The sequence below is a fragment of the Rissa tridactyla genome, chromosome 9, assembly GCF_028500815.1.
Source record: "Rissa tridactyla isolate bRisTri1 chromosome 9, bRisTri1.patW.cur.20221130, whole genome shotgun sequence".
NCBI classification, from domain to species: domain Eukaryota; kingdom Metazoa; phylum Chordata; class Aves; order Charadriiformes; family Laridae; genus Rissa; species Rissa tridactyla.
In genome coordinates this window covers 34,113,807-34,130,809 of record NC_071474.1, presented here as the reverse complement: position 1 = coordinate 34,130,809, position 17,003 = coordinate 34,113,807, and the positions used below count along the sequence as shown (strand labels likewise).

The 17,003-nt window shown below is 49.1% G+C and overlaps 1 protein-coding gene and 1 long non-coding RNA gene across 2 annotated transcripts in view; one reads left to right on the top strand and one right to left on the bottom strand.

The window, feature by feature from the left end:
* The window catches only part of LOC128914934 (uncharacterized), a 52,354-nt gene extending 39,070 nt beyond the window's left edge, over positions 1–13,284 (bottom strand). The window contains exon 1 of the long non-coding RNA XR_008468469.1: positions 13,223–13,284. This is a non-coding gene — a long non-coding RNA (uncharacterized LOC128914934). The remainder of the gene's footprint in view (positions 1–13,222) is intronic.
* Positions 13,285–14,517: 1,233 nt separating this feature from the next.
* POU3F4 (POU class 3 homeobox 4) lies at positions 14,518–15,726 on the top strand. The gene has a single exon (XM_054214763.1). It carries the CDS (start codon positions 14,518–14,520, stop codon positions 15,625–15,627), a length of 1,110 nt encoding a protein of 369 aa, XP_054070738.1. The 3' UTR covers positions 15,628–15,726.
* The last annotated feature ends 1,277 nt before the right edge of the window (positions 15,727–17,003 follow it).

Below are 17,003 nucleotides of genomic sequence, written 5' to 3'. Positions count from 1 at the left end.
ACTCGGGGTCCTTCCTCTGTGTGGTCTTTCAGAACTGTCGTTATCAGCTTTCTGTTTATTATTGTGCTCAGTTTAAAGGGAATTTGCCAAGTGATCCCTGGACTCCAATCTTTAGGCCTGTTGTCAGGACAAATTAATTTCTGTGGAAACCCACTGTGCCTCAGATACCATCTAGGAAATGTAGGATTAATGGAGTCCCTGTACAACAAGCTTTGTAGTGCGGCTGCTGGGGGAGGGGAGCGACTCCTGGAAGGGAGAAATAACAAAAATAAAGCCCCTGCACTTCGGCTTAGTTTGGGGGGGACATTACTTTTCTTTTTTTTTTTTCCCAATTACATCAACTCCCATCGATACTGTTTAAAATATAGTGTAGTAACTGAATACGAATAGGCAACTTTTTAACAAAAAAAAGGTGCAGTGAATGGAAACTCCATATTACCAAAGATCAGGGACCTAAGGTCTAATTATCAATATTTTATATTTTATACGCTCAACACAATCTCTTCAGTAAGTAAAAACAGGATATTAAAAGAAAGAGTCTCCTGTGAATCTCTAGTAGGAAATAATGAAACTCAATACATGATCTTTTGGAAAAGGGGTATTAAGCTGGATTTCCTACAGGGCCAGGTCATTACTATGTTAGCTAACATTTGAGGCTCTTTTTTCAAAATTTATATTATTTCATTGTTAAAAATGTTCAACTGCCACTGTTCTTGCAATAAGTATACTTAAAAAAATACTTCCCTGCCTAGAAAAAAAAAGTAGCAATTATTTTTCTTAGTGATGATAAATAAGGTCTAAATTTAGAGCTGAAAAAGGAAAAGCAATGTTTTCCCCTCATGTTTTTCCTTTGTCCACAGTATAGGAGAGGAGAGGAGAGGAGAGGAGAGGAGAGGAGAGGAGAGGAGAGGAGAGGAGAGGAGAGGAGAGGAGAGGAGAGGAGAGGAGAGGAGAGGAGAGGAGAGGAGAGGAGAGGAGAGGAGAGGAGAGGAGAGGAGAGGAGACTCCAATAAGTTTTTATTGATCCTTTCTCATTTTCAGGAGGATGACTCTGCCCGTGGTTAGATATACAGGTTTAATATCTTACAAATTGGGAATTCTTAGCCCCATTCTTTTCTCTCTAAAACTAAATCAGCTGATAAAATACAGGACAAAGATAGTAGACACCCACATCCACGTTCTGTATTATATTACAGCTTGTGACTCCCCCGTGGATTCGGTGAGGTGTAAGTCAGCCCTGAAGTTAGCCTAAAGTGGCACCAAGACACCTAACGGATCACAAAAGCAAAAAAAAAAAAACAAAAAACCGCAACTTTAAGATCAAACACTATAAGTAAAATTTGACTTTTTAACATGGTGTTGTTATGATATTAAACTGTTAATAGCAGTTCTAATTTTGCCACAGTGCATTTCTAATACCTTAAAAGCTTGGCAGATGCAGATGCTGAGCCTGCAGCCGAAGCCTCCTTTAACATCTCTCCCCAGTTTGCAAATGCTTCAGTGCAAGCTCCTTTTCCTTCAGAGTTAAAAACAGGAGCATTGCAAGAATTCATGGGTTTTGCGTGGTACCACATTTTGTTTAGAACACAATTTATGGAGTAGATTAATTTTGGGAGATTTCTTTATTAATCCTAAACTCACCTGCATATGAGAACTACTTTCTTTTTATTAAATATTTCAAATGTGTGTCATCTTCCCTAACTAAAATATTTATTCTTGAGAGACTTTTTATATGCCAGTTTTTACTATTACAGAAATTCAATTAACTCCATAATTATGAACACAATTAGCATTGAGTGTTACATATGATTTGGTGGTAGCAGCTACATGGCACATGCATACACTCTGGTTTGCAATTTAAAACTTACAGTAGTAATAATAAAAATAGGCAAAAATTCCCAAAGATCATCCTTATTCTTTGGATTGCATGCACTATTTTATGTATACAAACAATTTTTCAATATGCTGTTCACATTTTGGCAATGAAGTGTTTAATTGCAGTCAGCACGTCACATCCAACCAGTGGGCTGGGTTCCCAGCTGATAGCAACTCACCCAAACTGTGACAATTTACCTTAACTATCAACCTGGCCCCATTAATTCATTCCTTGACTAACTCAGGCACACAGCAAAGGCAGTAAATGAAGCCTCGGTGATTTATGCAAGGAGTGGGAAAAATAATATTTTAAAAGGGGGGAAAAAAAAAAAAGAAAAAAGGGAAAAAAGGAGAAAAGCGGGGGGCAAAAGGAGAAAAGAGAGAAACACAGAAAAGAGAGAAAATAAACAGAAAAGAGGAAAAAAGAGAAGAGAAAAGAGAAAAAAGAGAATAGAGAAAAAATATTTTGAAAGGGCAGGGGAAAAAAGAAAAAAGAGAAAAAATAAAAAGAAGGAAATATATATGGTGGAGGAAGTGAAACTCTATAAAGTCTTTTAAAAGTTTCCATGCAGGCGGTGCCAAGAGAAGGCCTCCGGGCAGGGAAAGGCTGGGGAGGACGGCCATGGGGCTGCCCTGGAAGCCCCCTGCACCAGGCAGGGTGACAGGGAGGAGCTGGTGGGTGGAGAGGCAGCATCCCTCCATCCCTCCGTACCGGGCGCTGCCTGGCAGGAGTCATCACATGGCCCCAGCCACAGGTTGCTCGCAGGGGGGCTGCCGGGTGGCCCGCTGCCAGGCTTAGCCCCAGAGCACTTCAACACTCCTTTAGAAACAGCTAAAGCACACTGGGTTTTACGGCACGCCATGAAGCACCAGGCTGGGGTGAGCAAGGGGACTCGGGACGCTACATCTGGTGTTTTTAAGACCGTGATGGCTAAAAGCAAAGTTTAGGAGTACAGTCATGATACAGTCTTACAGAGAGTTCAAGGTGAAAATCAGCACCCTTGGTACACACACAGCACTTGCAGAAATACCTCAGGTAATGGTCGCCACGCAAAAGTCACCATTCACTCACTGTGGTCACACAGTCTCCATATCTGTCACATCTATGTCACATCTCCTATGTCACAGGCATTTGTTGACTCCTCACTGAAGACCTCAGTTGGTGCCCTCATCACATTCGGTGTGCTACAGCCTCTGCACATCGGAGGTTGCATCATTACACTACACCACAAATGAGCAAACTATCTTCTATGGGCTTAGATTATTTCAGACATGATGCAAAATAATGCATCACTCGGTCAATCTTTTGCTTAGACTAAGCAACTCCCCAGTTCATGTAACTCAGCCTAGCTCCCCGAATGTCAATGCTACCACACCAATTTATGTCAGCTGAAGGTCTGTCCCCACGTGCTCTTCTTAATCTAGTACGGATCGTTTCTGCTGACACAGCAATTTCTGCAGGGATCTCCACCTTCACCTACTCTTTATACAAGATTTTTCCACCTACAAGGGCACAGGTGGGCAAGGCGCCTTCCGCGCAGCAACCAGGGTCTTTATCCAGAGAAGTCTGTGGACTTTAAAATGTGCAAAAACCAACAGTGTTTTACTATAATCACTCTGCCAGTAATTTAAAATCAGAATTACCCATGTGGCTTCTCTAAATAAAAAGTGATCTGCAACCTGCAGATCTGAATTCAGAACATGTTCATGTGAAACACTCAAAATACAAAATGCAGTTACGGCTCAGACCTTGGTGGATGCTCAGTCTCTACTGATACAGTCACTACTGTAAAATTATCACGTGCATTATTTTAAAAGAAAAAAAAAAAAAAAAGAAGGGTACAATAAGAACAGGGGTCGAAGCACTTCCAGACTTGCTAAGGGTTAGGTCTTACCAACGGAGTAAAATATTTAAGCTTTAATGGAAAACTATAAATGCAAATATATATAAAATGAACCATAAAACAGACTTCTTATGGAAATTCATGTCTCATAACAAGAACGGTAGAAATATTTCATAACATGTCAAACCCACCGTATATGTACATTCATGCTTTCCTCACTCCTGGCACTATAACCACAAAAAAGGTAACTTAATAGCACGGGCAGCGGGAGTTTTCTATTCTTGGGCTATGGAATCTATACCTCAAGAACCTGGTGAAGCCTGCAATCCCAGTCCACAAATGAAAACGAGAGGAAAGTCAGGAAGACGGCATCCGAGGGCTCAAAACAGCAACATCCCAACCCAGCAGCCCTTAGTCTTAGCCATCCTTTTGAAAACACACCAGCTACTTCACTGCAAATCAAGCCGCCATGCGATTTGTTTTCTAAAACAACATCTCACCCTGCTCTGCTGTGGAAGAAATTTAGTCCTTATTCCTCTTTAATATTCATAAGGTACAGAGCTACATTAACAGCTAAGTTTTAATTTCAGAAACATTCTGACATTTACAAAGAACCGATTCCAGCCCTGGTTTCACACTAGGTTTTTTTTCCATTATCACTGTTATTACTGGTATTAGTATCGCTGTAGAAGTGATTAAAAGGTCCTGGACATCTTATTAAAACAGTCTAGATCTACTCCCCTCTTCAGCATCAAGATACATTCTGTTATTTTATAAACAGCAATAATCTTCCTGGAAATGAAATTTGAAGTATTGCCTATTCCTCTCTTCCTTCTGAAATAGAGGTACTTTTGCTGTTAAAGTTGTATGTTAAAATTATTCTGAATATTTGCAGCAGAGGCAAAAATACGTACTGTTTAATGCTGAATGCTCCCCAGGTCTGCTCATAAAACGTGAAAATAATAAAAGGGCAGTAACGAGCCAAATCTTCAAAATTCTCAGGGAAGTCAAGGAGAGAGATCCCTCGTGGAAGTCAACAGCATTAGTCCCTACATCTATTTCCAGGTGATGATTTGCTGAAGAGCAGGCACACAAGGCTTATGATTTTACAGAAAGGGCTGCTTAGCTGCAATTTTGGAAAATGCGTTTTTGTTTACTGAGATAGCCCAGCAGTTTAACTACGTATGTTTGTGCATCAGAGCTCTTTTCCACATTCTTCACTAAATAGAAATTCAAAAGAGTCTTAGGCATAGTTTAAATGCTTTCAAAAATCAGTTCTAGGCTGGCATAGAAGTTAACCAGTCTGACCTCGTGATTACAGACTAAACGCTTCCTTAGGAAACAAAGTGGAGGAATATGTTATGATTCAATGATTGTTTGAGATAGTACCACCGCATATAAAAATGAGAAACCATGGCAAGATTTAAGGAAGTTTATCTATGGATAACAGCACGAGGCATTAAAATAGGACTCATTCAGGGGTTTGGGGTATTGTGGTATTAAAATACATGAACAAAAGGCAGTACCCAGTATACAACTCATCCAAACTGTAACAACCACTTTGAATTTCATGTAGCAGTGTGAAAAAGAGAATCATATAACCTAGTTCCTACCTGGTTACTCCGATTTTTTTACCTCTGGAACTTTAGTATCAAGATACACGACGGCCAAGAAAGCAGTAGTAAGATTCGTACTTGTTCTAATGGCTAAAGAGCACCTTCCAAACTACCTCGGGAATGATGCAGAACAGTTACCAAATATACTTCTTCAGTGCATATTTAATGCCCAAGTACTAATGCGCCTCGCAACAGCATTTTTTTTCATTCTTACTAGTGTCAATAGCAGTGTAACCCCAGAGCTTTCAAATAAACGTTTGCATTAGTTTGATCATATAAATGTGCTACCCGGTAATTAAATCCAGTTTGTATTTTTAAAGTGCACACTGAGAGATATTCCACACAGAGCCAAACCGCATTGTATTTGTATCCACCATCTCTCAGTTCTGGGAAATCCATAAATTCATTTGTCAAAGGTAAAAATACTTACGCAAAATTCCTTCTAAATCTTTTGAAATGGTTTGTTCAAACTCTTGACATAGCATTCTGCTCTAAACAAATTTCTAGACAACCCTGTGATTTTCCATCTCTGAAAATATACTGTTTCCCCTCCATGAAACTAGAACAGAGGGTCTGAGAGAAAGGAAATTATTAAGCATTCTAGTGGGTTTTTTCCAACAAAAACTAAGATAGAGGTCAATGAATAAGTATGTGCAGGCTGGAACTTAAATCCTCTGGGGTGACTGTAGGCTAATTAATAATTAATGCCAGAGACATGGTGTTTGAAATGCAGATGTGATAACTGGAGGCCTGGCAAAGCTGTTCAGAGGAAGCAGATTTGGATGCTATAGGGAATAGGCACTCCCTTGCCGGCTGGCTCTGAAAGCAGACCTGGGTGCAAAGCAGGGCCTATGGTTTAGATTATATTCCCCTCAGCTGTTAATTACCTGAACCTACTTTGAAGTTTTTCTCTTTTTATCCTCTGCATGAAAAGAGATTGGTTCAGCCAAGGGACTTGAAAAAATGATCAAATACATGGAGTAGAGGAGGGGAATAGAACTTCAGATATAAAAAAGATAAGGAAGAAAAACACTCAGGGAAACATACAGGAACATATTAGGAAGTGCCGGAGTGTGGCTCCATGTTTCAAGCGAGTTGTGCCGCTCTAAGTTATTTCAGCCATTAAGTAAACCCCCGCGCGCTTTATGAATAGATTTGTTAAAAGGAATCTCTCACTATATGTATATAGTTTACATTAATTATTTGATGAAAGTACCATAGGTGATTTCCTATGCTATTTTTAATTCAATAAAGTCATTTAAACCTCCTTATGTTTGGGGCTATTTAATGAGGTGTGCAACATTAACAGAATCACCAATGAGCTGTTGCTATGAGTATTAAGATTTTTGCGAAAATCACTCGGTTTTGCGAAGGAGGGAGACGGGCACAGCTTGGGTCCCCCACCGCCACGGAAAGGAGAGGGGGGGAAGGTAGGTCGCTTCCAGCATCTCACCTTCTTTAGCCTCCGGGGGGGGACCCCAGGGCGAACGCACCGTTTTCACACCAAGCGGGGAACAGGGTGACACGCCGGCCCCGGTGCAGACATGGATGGGGAGGGCTCCCCAGGGATGAGGAGGGTTCCTCGGGGCTGAGGAGGTCTCCCCAGGGACAAGGAGGGTTCCTCGGGGCTGAGGAGGGCTCCCCGGGGGCGACCGGCGGCAGCCGGCCCCGCTCGCCCGGGTCCCCGCGGCAGGAGGGGGCTCCGAAATCGCCTCACCCGTTGTCGCTTTGCGGTAACAGATCGTTCGCTTTTCAAAGCGTCTCCAGCGTCTCTTTTTTTGACGCTCTTCCCCTCTCGTTAGAGCCTGTCCGTTCAAAGGCTTCCCCGGCTTAAACTTCCCAGCAACTTCACTAAAACCCTTTGAAACACGGGGAAGGGGGGATTTTTTTTTTTTTGGCTCTTCCTTTTTGTCTCTCTTTTTTTTTTTTCTCCTAGAGTACAGTAGGGTGAAGCAATCTCTCATGAACTCAGGGCCGGCTGTGTTTAAAAATTAATTTGAAAATGCCTGTCTTCAAGGCGCAGGCGTCTCGGATTAAAGCCCATCACCCTAGCATCTCGGCACGGCTTCTCCTCCTGCTGCTGCGGAGATCCCCTGCAAAACCAAATACTTTTACCCAGTTTCTCTTTTCCAAGCACCATCTCTCCCCGTGACGTAAGGGAAGCAGGCGGCTGTACGCTGGCCTCATGCATAGGTATACACCTGCATGATGTTCTCGCCTCTTTCTGGGGGTAATTCGCAATGTCGCCGGGTTATTCTGTCCCGTGTCTTTCACCTACAGCTAAACAAAGCTTCGAGGTGAAGATGGTGACTCCGTCCCGGGGCGGGGACCGCCTTGATCTTCCCCAAAACGGGCGTGGGAAGCGCATCGGTGTTGGCGTCAGGGGCGTGGGGTGGCCCAGGGAGAGCCACGCCTGGGAGGGAGAGGGGCTTTTAATGAAATCATAACATTCAAACGGTTTTCTATTAAATCCTGCTAATTTTCTAGGTGAAGGCTGTGAAGTGAATGTGAGGAAGCATTAAAAGGGAATTGAATTTGCATTCCTTATGCTACAGGCACATGTTTACATGACCTTTAAAACAGAATTAAAGCTGTATCATCAGCAGCTGTAGGCAATTCACATTACTAAGGCAATCAAATCAGAAGGCTAAACTAACTATAAAACATAAATTAAACTGATAGAGAATCATCCTAATTCACTAGGTTTACTTGCAATTTACTTATCCGCTACTAGTAATTTCTAAACAGTTTGGAGAAGCAGGAAATAGGAAATACTTGAATGTGGCACTTCAAAAATGTGTTGTCCGAGGGGGAGAGCCGGCTTTCCGGGGACTCTTCATTAGGGAGCGCAGCAATAACGGCCCGGGCACGGTCCCCCCGCGGCTGACCCGGCGAGGGGACGTTCCCAGAGGTCCACGAAGGGCCTACAAACTGGTACCTGCAACTCCTGCCTCGCTAAACCCCCAACTTCACTGGGTTGGCTCAAGCCTCCCGAAGTCCCCTTGTTCTCTGGGGGACCCTCACGCACGCCGTTTATTTTCTAAAATACGAAATAACTCCGCGCCCAATAGCTCCCTTCTGCCCTCCTCTCCCATCCCAAAGAGGGACACTTTCCAATGGCTGAAGCTCGATTAAAAAAAATAATAATAATAAATAATTTTTTAAAAAATCGGTACCGCCGGTGATTTCATTAAAAGTTTGCAGAGTGCACTTCCCGGGCGGAGCGGGGGCGGCAGCCGGCACCGAGCATCCCCTGCCCCGACAAGGCCCGGCCGCAGCCCCCTCCCTCCTCCGAGCACCCCGACTTTGATTTATTCCTATTTATTTCTTGCAGGCGGCGCAGCCGAGGGGCGGCCTCTCCCCCTTTGACGGCGACTCTCCCGTGGGCGCTTCCGTTTGTCCGGGGGACCGCACCGATGTGTTGCCCGTCCGCCTCTGCCACGAGCATCACCCCCCTCCCCGCTCCCCACGCGGCCCCCGCCGTGCCCGGGGCTCCCCGTCGCTCCTCCGCCCCGGGGGAAGGAGACACGGTGCGCCGGGGCCGGGCAGGGGGATGCTGGGTCTTCCCAGGGAGGGTCCGATCTCACGCGTGGGCAAAGCCTTTGTCTGCTGCGCGGGGAGTTCCGCCACTCGCGTTCCCCTCGGCGAGCGAAGGGGGCTGTGGCAAAGCATCCACCTGCACAGGGCTCGGCACCTGAACTGCATCCCGTCCCTCAGCATCGCCCAAGCGCCATTGGCGAAGGAAACAGCTTTTAGCAGCGCAGCCTGGCCTGAAAGTTCCGGTTTTAGAACAGCTTTTGGTTGGCGCGACCTCAATGAAACGGGGAGTAAACTTTCCACCGAGCCGTAAACATTTCCTCTGTGAGAAAACACAGAATTAGCAGGACCAGCTACGTATTTATACATGTAAATCGAGGAGTGATGAGGAGCTTCGAAGTGCAAGAGAGGTTTAGATCCCCCTGCAGAATCAGGAGTTGGATGAATGCTAAAGCCGGAAAAACATATAGTTTTTTTAAAAAAAAAAAAAACACAACCAAACAAAACAAAACATAACCCCCCCCCCCCCAAACCGCATGGAAATTGTTCAGTAAGCTAGCAAACAACAATGCAGGTATTTGTCATCCAAGGAATAGAGCTATTTGTCTTCAATGTCTCATTAGTCAACAGAGGTTAAATAGCATGCCATTTAGTGCGTTTTCAAATCCAACCCACTTTCCTGTAAATATGTCTGAGCAGAAATCTGTCCGCTCAGGAATTGTATTTGAATTATTGCCGGAATATAGGCAGGGTGGCCTCTGGTTTGGAAAGGGAGCTGGATTCATGTGTCCCCCTTCACACACAGGGGCTGCTACCCATGCCCAGCCGCCTCGCCCCTCTTTGCTGGGAGCGAACACGCTTCGGAAAAAAAAAATAAAAAAAAAATAAAAAAAACCCACGGGATTTCGGTCCGGGGTGAAACAAGCGCATTCTTGTCATCACGCCTGTTTGAATGGCACGGTGAGGAAAGTGCCTACGTAAAAGGGAAGTGATCCGCATTGTTGTGCAGATCTATTAACTCCTAACGTGACCTTAAAAGCTGGCACTTCCAGCACCGCCCGGGAACGGGACCGGCCGCCGGCGACGAGCCTGTGCCGGAGCCCCTCGCCCCGGCTCCCCCTCGCCATCCATATTTCTCGATTAAGCACCAGAAAAACCGACGTTTCAATACGTGGATTTAATAAATGGCAAGACCGGTCCCACGGTAAAAATGTGCACTTTGGAGAGACTTCCCGGAATATTTTTTTTTTTTCTCTCGACTGCAAATCAAGAAAATGTTCGAGACAATACCTGCTACAAACCAACCCAGCGAAAAAATAACAGTGACCTGAACATGACGTGGTAGTGCACAAATGAACGACATTTTTTTTCCCCCCAGCAAGTACATTTTTCAAACGCTAACAACGTGGAAAAAAAATATTAATAATAATAATAATAGGCGATTCGAGCAGAGGAGCGAGGATTCGCCCAAAACGCTTTGGAAACCGCAGCAGTTAGAATACAGATGCTATTTACCTTGTGATTTTCTCTGCCCGGGACTGGCTTTATTGTCCCTGCCTAGCCTTTCTCCGGGCGCAGGACCAGCCCAGCCGCAGCAACGCTCCCTCCGTGCCGGGCTTATTACTAACGGGCTGGTGCTCGGAGAGATTTGGGGGGGGAGGTGGAGGGGGGGGGCTGCATTCATTCTTACATTAGGACTATTTTAATTTGCAATCTGTCAGTCCATCTCCTGGCTGTGGCTCTGAGATGGCAGTGTGTGGCTGTGGTGGCTCTCCCTCCTCTCTCCCTGCACAGCATTTACTCACGTTCAAGAGCAGCCAACAGAGACCAAAAAAAAAAAAAAAAAAAAAAAAAAAAGAGAACTGATTGAGCTTGTGTCGGTATTGGCTAATTTCTTCTAATATTCTGTAAATTCCTCTTTTCCTCCTAACCTTCCCCCGCGCAGGTTAGGTTTCCACAAAGCATCTCCGGAGACCCAGGAGCCGGTTTCTCAGCCCTGCTGGCTGAGCTGATGGGTGGCTGGGCTTCAACGTTAGCACCAGCGCCTGGATGTACACAATGCAAACCTTAACTCCTGGCTCCAGAAACGGTTAAATTGCCCTTTCCCAACCCCCCACCCCCCGTTATGATTGACTCTGTTTTTAAATTTGCACTTGTTCCCACCAAGCGCAATCTAACTCGTCCTGTCTCTAAAGTGAACTTGTGTTGAAGGTGAAGTTTTCAATATAGAGGTCATGACACCGAGCCACAGCTTACCGCTCCGAGCTTCATGCTGTATTAAACACAATCAAAACGAACCCCTTTTAGACCTTTTTTTTTTTTTGGTGGTGGGTTTTTTTTTTCTCTTCCTTCCCCTCCCGCAGATGAACAATGAGAAAAAAAAATGTCTCTAAAATATAATAATATCAGCTCTGCCACGATAATAAACCCGTTCCTCCCGCTCTGGGCTCGCTCTCGCTGAGGTCCCTACCTATAGAGAGGCGCCTATAGAGCCGGTTAGAAACACACACACACACACACACACGCACGCACAGACGCACCCCGCGTTTTAGTTATAGCTCTTAAAGGGGACTCTGTGGGTTTGGTGGCGGGGAGAGCCACCGTCCCTGCCCCGCCGGAGATGCCACCGCCCCGCCGGCTCCGCGCCCGGGTGCCGCCGCCGCTCCCGCCGCCCACGGAGGGGAAGGGACGTCCGAGCCACGCACACCGGTGACCCCCCGAAACTCTGGGTCCCGCCTGTGCGAGGGGAGGGTGGGGGCGTGGGGGGGGGACGACGGGACTCGACACAATTACAGCTCCTCCACTTCAAAGCGGGGGGTTTCTCTATAGCGACTTCTAGCTGCCCCAAGACGGTAGGCTGCCTTCAGCTATTGTGCGATCTTTTTTCATGCCAAAGATTTAGCAGGGGGAGAAGAAGAAGAAGAAAAAAAAAGAAAAAAAAAGATATTAAAGCGAATTATTTGTTGGGGAAACGCGGGTCCCTCCAGTGCGGAGGCACCCAGAGCCAGAGGGCTGCAGCGCAGGGTCCAAACCCAGAAACTTTTTTTAAAACTTTAATGGGTTTCAGTCTATGAAAAATAAGTTACAAATTCTTGCAACAGTAGCTTTGCATGTACTTATTTTTCTCCCATGTCCAGACGGGGTCGTCTATTGAATAAGGCTCTTTTATTCTGCATGGGGCAGGGGATTTGTGGCCATGGTCCCCCTTTTATTCCTCTCTCTATGGAAACCCAGATCATGGGGAGAAATATGCGAGGCTGAATAAAGAAAAGCAGCAGAAAGGACCGCTTGAGAGCGGCATCTGTTACACTTGGGAAGTTAGACTGACAGGAAAGAGCTAAAGAAACCCTCTCCAGCAGATTAGTTAGAACAGCAAGAAGATTTAACTATATGCAGATAAAAACACTTTAAAATACACCATACTCTCCTATAGGCGAGATGAGAGTCTCCTCCGTCAGGAGCGCAGTGCCGCGGAGCCGGGCTCTGCCTTAGATACATTTGCAACAAATATTAAAATGGGACGTTCGGGGTTTTATTTCCCTGCTAGAGACTCTGCCTTAATTAAACGGCGGATCTGAACATCTATTTTCACGGGCAATGGGATTTGAAAAATTGTTTCGGAAGTTAAAGTGCAAATTAATTTTAAATAATTTAGTTACGTTTTTATACAGTGCGGATTTCTTTTTTTCTTTTTTTCTTTTTTTTTTCTTCCGCGGGCTCCGGTGATATTTATTTCGAGAAGCTTGTGAAGGTGGAGAGAGGGGGGAGGAAAGGGAAAAAAAAAAAAAAAAGGAAAGAAAGGGGAAAAAAAAAAAAGAGAGGGCTGCTCTGCTAATATAACTCTTTTTCTGCCCTCCCCGCCTTCCCCCGCGCTCGGCCGCAGTGCTGAGCGCCGCCGCTCCGCTGGCAGAGCTCGCCGGCACCAACGGAGCTCTCCCAGAGACATTTTTCACCCCCTGACCTCCCCACGGACCCCCCCGCTCCCCACCGCCGCTCCCACACACCCCGCTCCCCCGCTACCGGCAAACTTTACTTCGTTTTGGTTTTGGTGGTGTGGGTTTTTTATTTTTTTAATTATTTATTTTCCAAGTTTGCCCCCCGGGGCTGCGGCGGTCGCGGAGCGGGCGCGGGTGCGCAGCGCAGCGGCCGCCCGCCGGGGATGCGCCCGAGGACCCGCAGCCTCCCCGATATATCGCGATACGCCTCCAGCAACGCACCCCGCTCTGCCTTCGCCCCCTCTCGCAGGCTGCGCCCTGCCCGAGCCCTGGCGAGAAATTATTGTGATTATTATTATTATAATGAGGAAAGCGATGCTACCCGGCTTTAAAGGAATCAGAGGAGCGCTCTCACCTTATTTATATCTATTTTCTCATTTTCTTGAATTTTCTTCAGATCTGTCTTCTCAGAGAAACTAATGCCTTAATGACTTTCTGGTAGCTGCAAGCCTTCTTTTATTTCTGCTAAATATATGAAAATGTATGCAAATTTAAATCAAGCTTAACCTAGGAGCTCTTGCAATATATTTAATGGAATTTCAAACCAATAAGGGAACTCTGATGCAGTCTTCTGGAAGTGCAAATATAATTACGCAGCTAGGTTACCTCCAAAATTATGCAGGGAAAGGTCATTTTTTAACTCGGGAGCGGGTCGGAGGTACCAGGGCTTTTGGCTCTCCCCGCCGCCGCTCCGCACCCGCGCACCCGGGGCCCCGGCGGAGCAGCGCGGGTGCGGAGCGGCGGCGGCGGGGCTCTGCCCGCCGGGCCCGAGCAAACCGGGGGGGGGACGGGACACAGCGCTCTTCCCCCCCCTCAACCCGGACCCCCCTCCCGGGGGGGGGCTGGGGACCGCGCGCGCCTTTTCCCCTTCGATTTTCCCTTTTTCCCCTGTTTTTTTGTTTTCCCTGCAGACCTGCGCAGCGCCGGCGCCCCGTGTGTTTCCCATTGCAAACTTTGAGGAGGCACCACCGGGATTTATCGGCGGGGAGGCCGGAAAGCGCCTTTTGGGGCTTTTTTATCATTATTTTTAGGGGGTTTGGTTTGTTGTTTCCTTCGCATCGCGGGGGCGCACGGCCCGCGGCGGGCGGGAGACGCAGGGCTCGGGGCAGCGGGGCCTCCGCTGCCGGCGGGGCAGCAGAGCGGAGCGGGCACCGCGCAGCCGGACCGGCGGCCCGGGGGCGGCGGGGGCCGTGCCGGGCTGCGCCGGGGTGGTCCCGCCGGGCTGCCGCCGTTTAACCTCTGCCGTGCGCTCCCCCGGCGCTAATCGCTCCCCATTTAAGCCGTGCCCCGCGTCCCCCCCCGTCCCCGTCCCTCCCTCCCCGCCCGGCGCGGAGCGGAGCGCAGCGCGGCGCGGAAGGAGTTAAGCAACGGGGGGCCGCCTCGCGCCCGGCCCCCGGTGCCGGCGGAGTGATTCACTTCCTGCCTCGGGCCCGCGCGGAGCCCTCGCCCCGCCCCCCCCGCCGCCGCGCCCGGCCCTCTCGCCCCCTCCCATTGGCCCGCGCGGCGCGGCCCCGCCGGCGGCGCGCCCCCATTGGGTGGCGCGGCTGCCAGTCGGCGGTCGGCTGCTGCCCGGGCCGCCGTGCCGGTGGATGTCAAAGGCTGAAGCGGCGGCGCCGCCACAGTATAACTCGTGGGGGCTGCGCGGCGGCCATGGCCACAGCCGCCTCCAACCCCTACAGCCTGCTCGGCTCCGGCTCGCTCGCCCATGCGGACGGCGCGGGCATGCAGCAGGGGAGCCCGTTCCGCAACCCGCAGAAGCTGCTGCAGAGCGAGTACCTGCAGGGCGTCCCCGGCAATGGGCACCCGCTGGGCCACCACTGGGTGACCAGCCTGAGCGACGGCGGGCCCTGGCCCTCGGCGCTGGCCGGTGGCCCGCTGGAGCAGCCCGACGTCAAGCCGGGCCGGGAGGACCTGCAGCTGGGCGCCATCATCCACCACCGCTCGCCCCACGTCTCCCACCACTCGCCCCACGCCAACCACCCCAGCGCCTGGGGGGCCAGCCCGGCCCACAGCGCCTCGCTGGCCGGCCCCCCCGCCGCCGCCGCCGGGCAGCCCCTCAACGTCTACTCGCAGGCGGGTTTCGCGGTGGGCGGCATGCTGGAGCACGGCGGGCTCACCCCGCCGCCCGCCGCCGCCGCCGCCGCGCAGGGCTTGCACCCGGGGCTGCGGGGCGAGGGCGGCGGGGAGCACGGCGAGCTGGGCGGGCACCACTGCCAGGACCACTCGGACGAGGAGACGCCGACCTCGGACGAGCTGGAGCAGTTCGCCAAGCAGTTCAAGCAGCGGCGCATCAAGCTGGGCTTCACCCAGGCCGACGTGGGCTTGGCCCTGGGGACCCTCTACGGCAACGTCTTCTCGCAGACCACCATCTGCCGCTTCGAGGCCCTGCAGCTCAGCTTCAAGAACATGTGCAAGCTGAAGCCGCTGCTGAACAAGTGGCTGGAGGAGGCCGACTCCTCCACCGGCAGCCCCACCAGCATCGACAAGATCGCGGCGCAGGGGAGGAAGAGGAAGAAGCGGACCTCCATCGAGGTGAGTGTCAAGGGCGTGCTGGAAACGCACTTTCTCAAGTGTCCCAAGCCGGCCGCCCAGGAGATCTCCTCGCTGGCGGACAGCCTGCAGCTGGAGAAGGAGGTGGTGCGGGTCTGGTTCTGCAACCGGCGGCAGAAGGAGAAGCGCATGACCCCGCCGGGGGAGCAGCCGCAGCACGAAGTCTACTCCCACGGCGTGAAAACGGACACGGCCTGCCACGACCTCTGACCGGGGGCCGGGGGGGCAGGCAGGACTGCGGGCAGCGCGGATTTTTCCGCCGGGGCTTTAACTTATGGTTTCCGAGAGGCGGGAGAGCGCGGAGCGGAGCGGGGGGCTCGCCGCTCGCCGCCTGGGCAATATATTTTTATTATTTTATTTTTTTTTCCTCTCTCTCTCTCTCTCCGACCTTTCCGCTGATCAGTACACGGTGTTTACTCGCAGACAAGGTTTGTTTTCGGTCTCCACTAGGACGAAGGAAAAAAAAAAAAAAGGAACAAAAAAAAAAAAAGAAAACCCACGGGAAAAAGAAAAAAAAAAAAGGAAAAAAAAACCGACAGAAAAGGAAAGACAGATGTGTGCCTATGAATAACCTTCCAGCGCCTTGGTTATATCAGCTGTATTTCAGGTGAATCTGTTTTACAATAGACTAGTTTTGCATTTTTAAAGACTTATATAGCGTTTTTAAATGTCTGAGGTGTTTTACTACAAACTGTACACAATATTTGTGACCTAATTTGTATCGAATTGATCAGTCAAAACGTTTCTCCCTTCCCCACGCACCGGCAATGTCACCCAGCGGGGACGGGGCAGGGCGGCCGCGGCCCTTCCTCACTCCCCCCCCCCACCCCACCCCGAGGAGACGGGGTTCCCCTCCGCGCCCGCGGAGCCCCGCGCACCCGACTGCCGCACGCACGGTTGTGAAGAACGGGCTTATTTGTTGCAGCTTTTCTCTGCCTTTTCAAGAACTTCCCGACACCGTAAAACGGTCGGGTTACAATCCTGACCTCCCCCCTCTTCTCCCAAGGAAAAAATAAAAATAATAATTATTTCTAAGAGATTTATCCGAAATTGAGCATCACAAACAAAACCGTGGCATGGGCCAGACCTTTTCTTTCCGAAGATGAGTTGGGCTTTTTGATCAGCGCCAGACTGAGAGGTCTGTAGTAAAACACCTTTATACTTCTGCGCTTTGGCTTCGGAAATCAGTTTCTCTGTATTTTGTTTCGATAGTGAAGAGGAATGAGGTGTCTCATGAATTTCGGGGGGGGAGGGAGGGGGACAGAAAACGTCCGCATTTGGTTCACGCTGAGCTTATTTCCGCGTCACAGGGAGATGCTGGATTTGTTGAAAAGCTTTTATATAAAAAAAAAAAACAACATAAAAACAAAACGAACAGGGAGGAAAAAAAACAAAACAAACAAAGAAAAAGTCACTAAAATGCTAAAACCATAACCATTTTTTCGGCACAGGGCAGTGCTGAGCTGTAACGCGCCCCCCCGCCCCCGTCCGTGGATGTGTTGTACACAAGGACGGCGGGGGGGGGGGGGGCGGTGTGCAACGCCCACGCACCCACTCACGAAGGGGAATCGCTGCCTCTGTGTGTG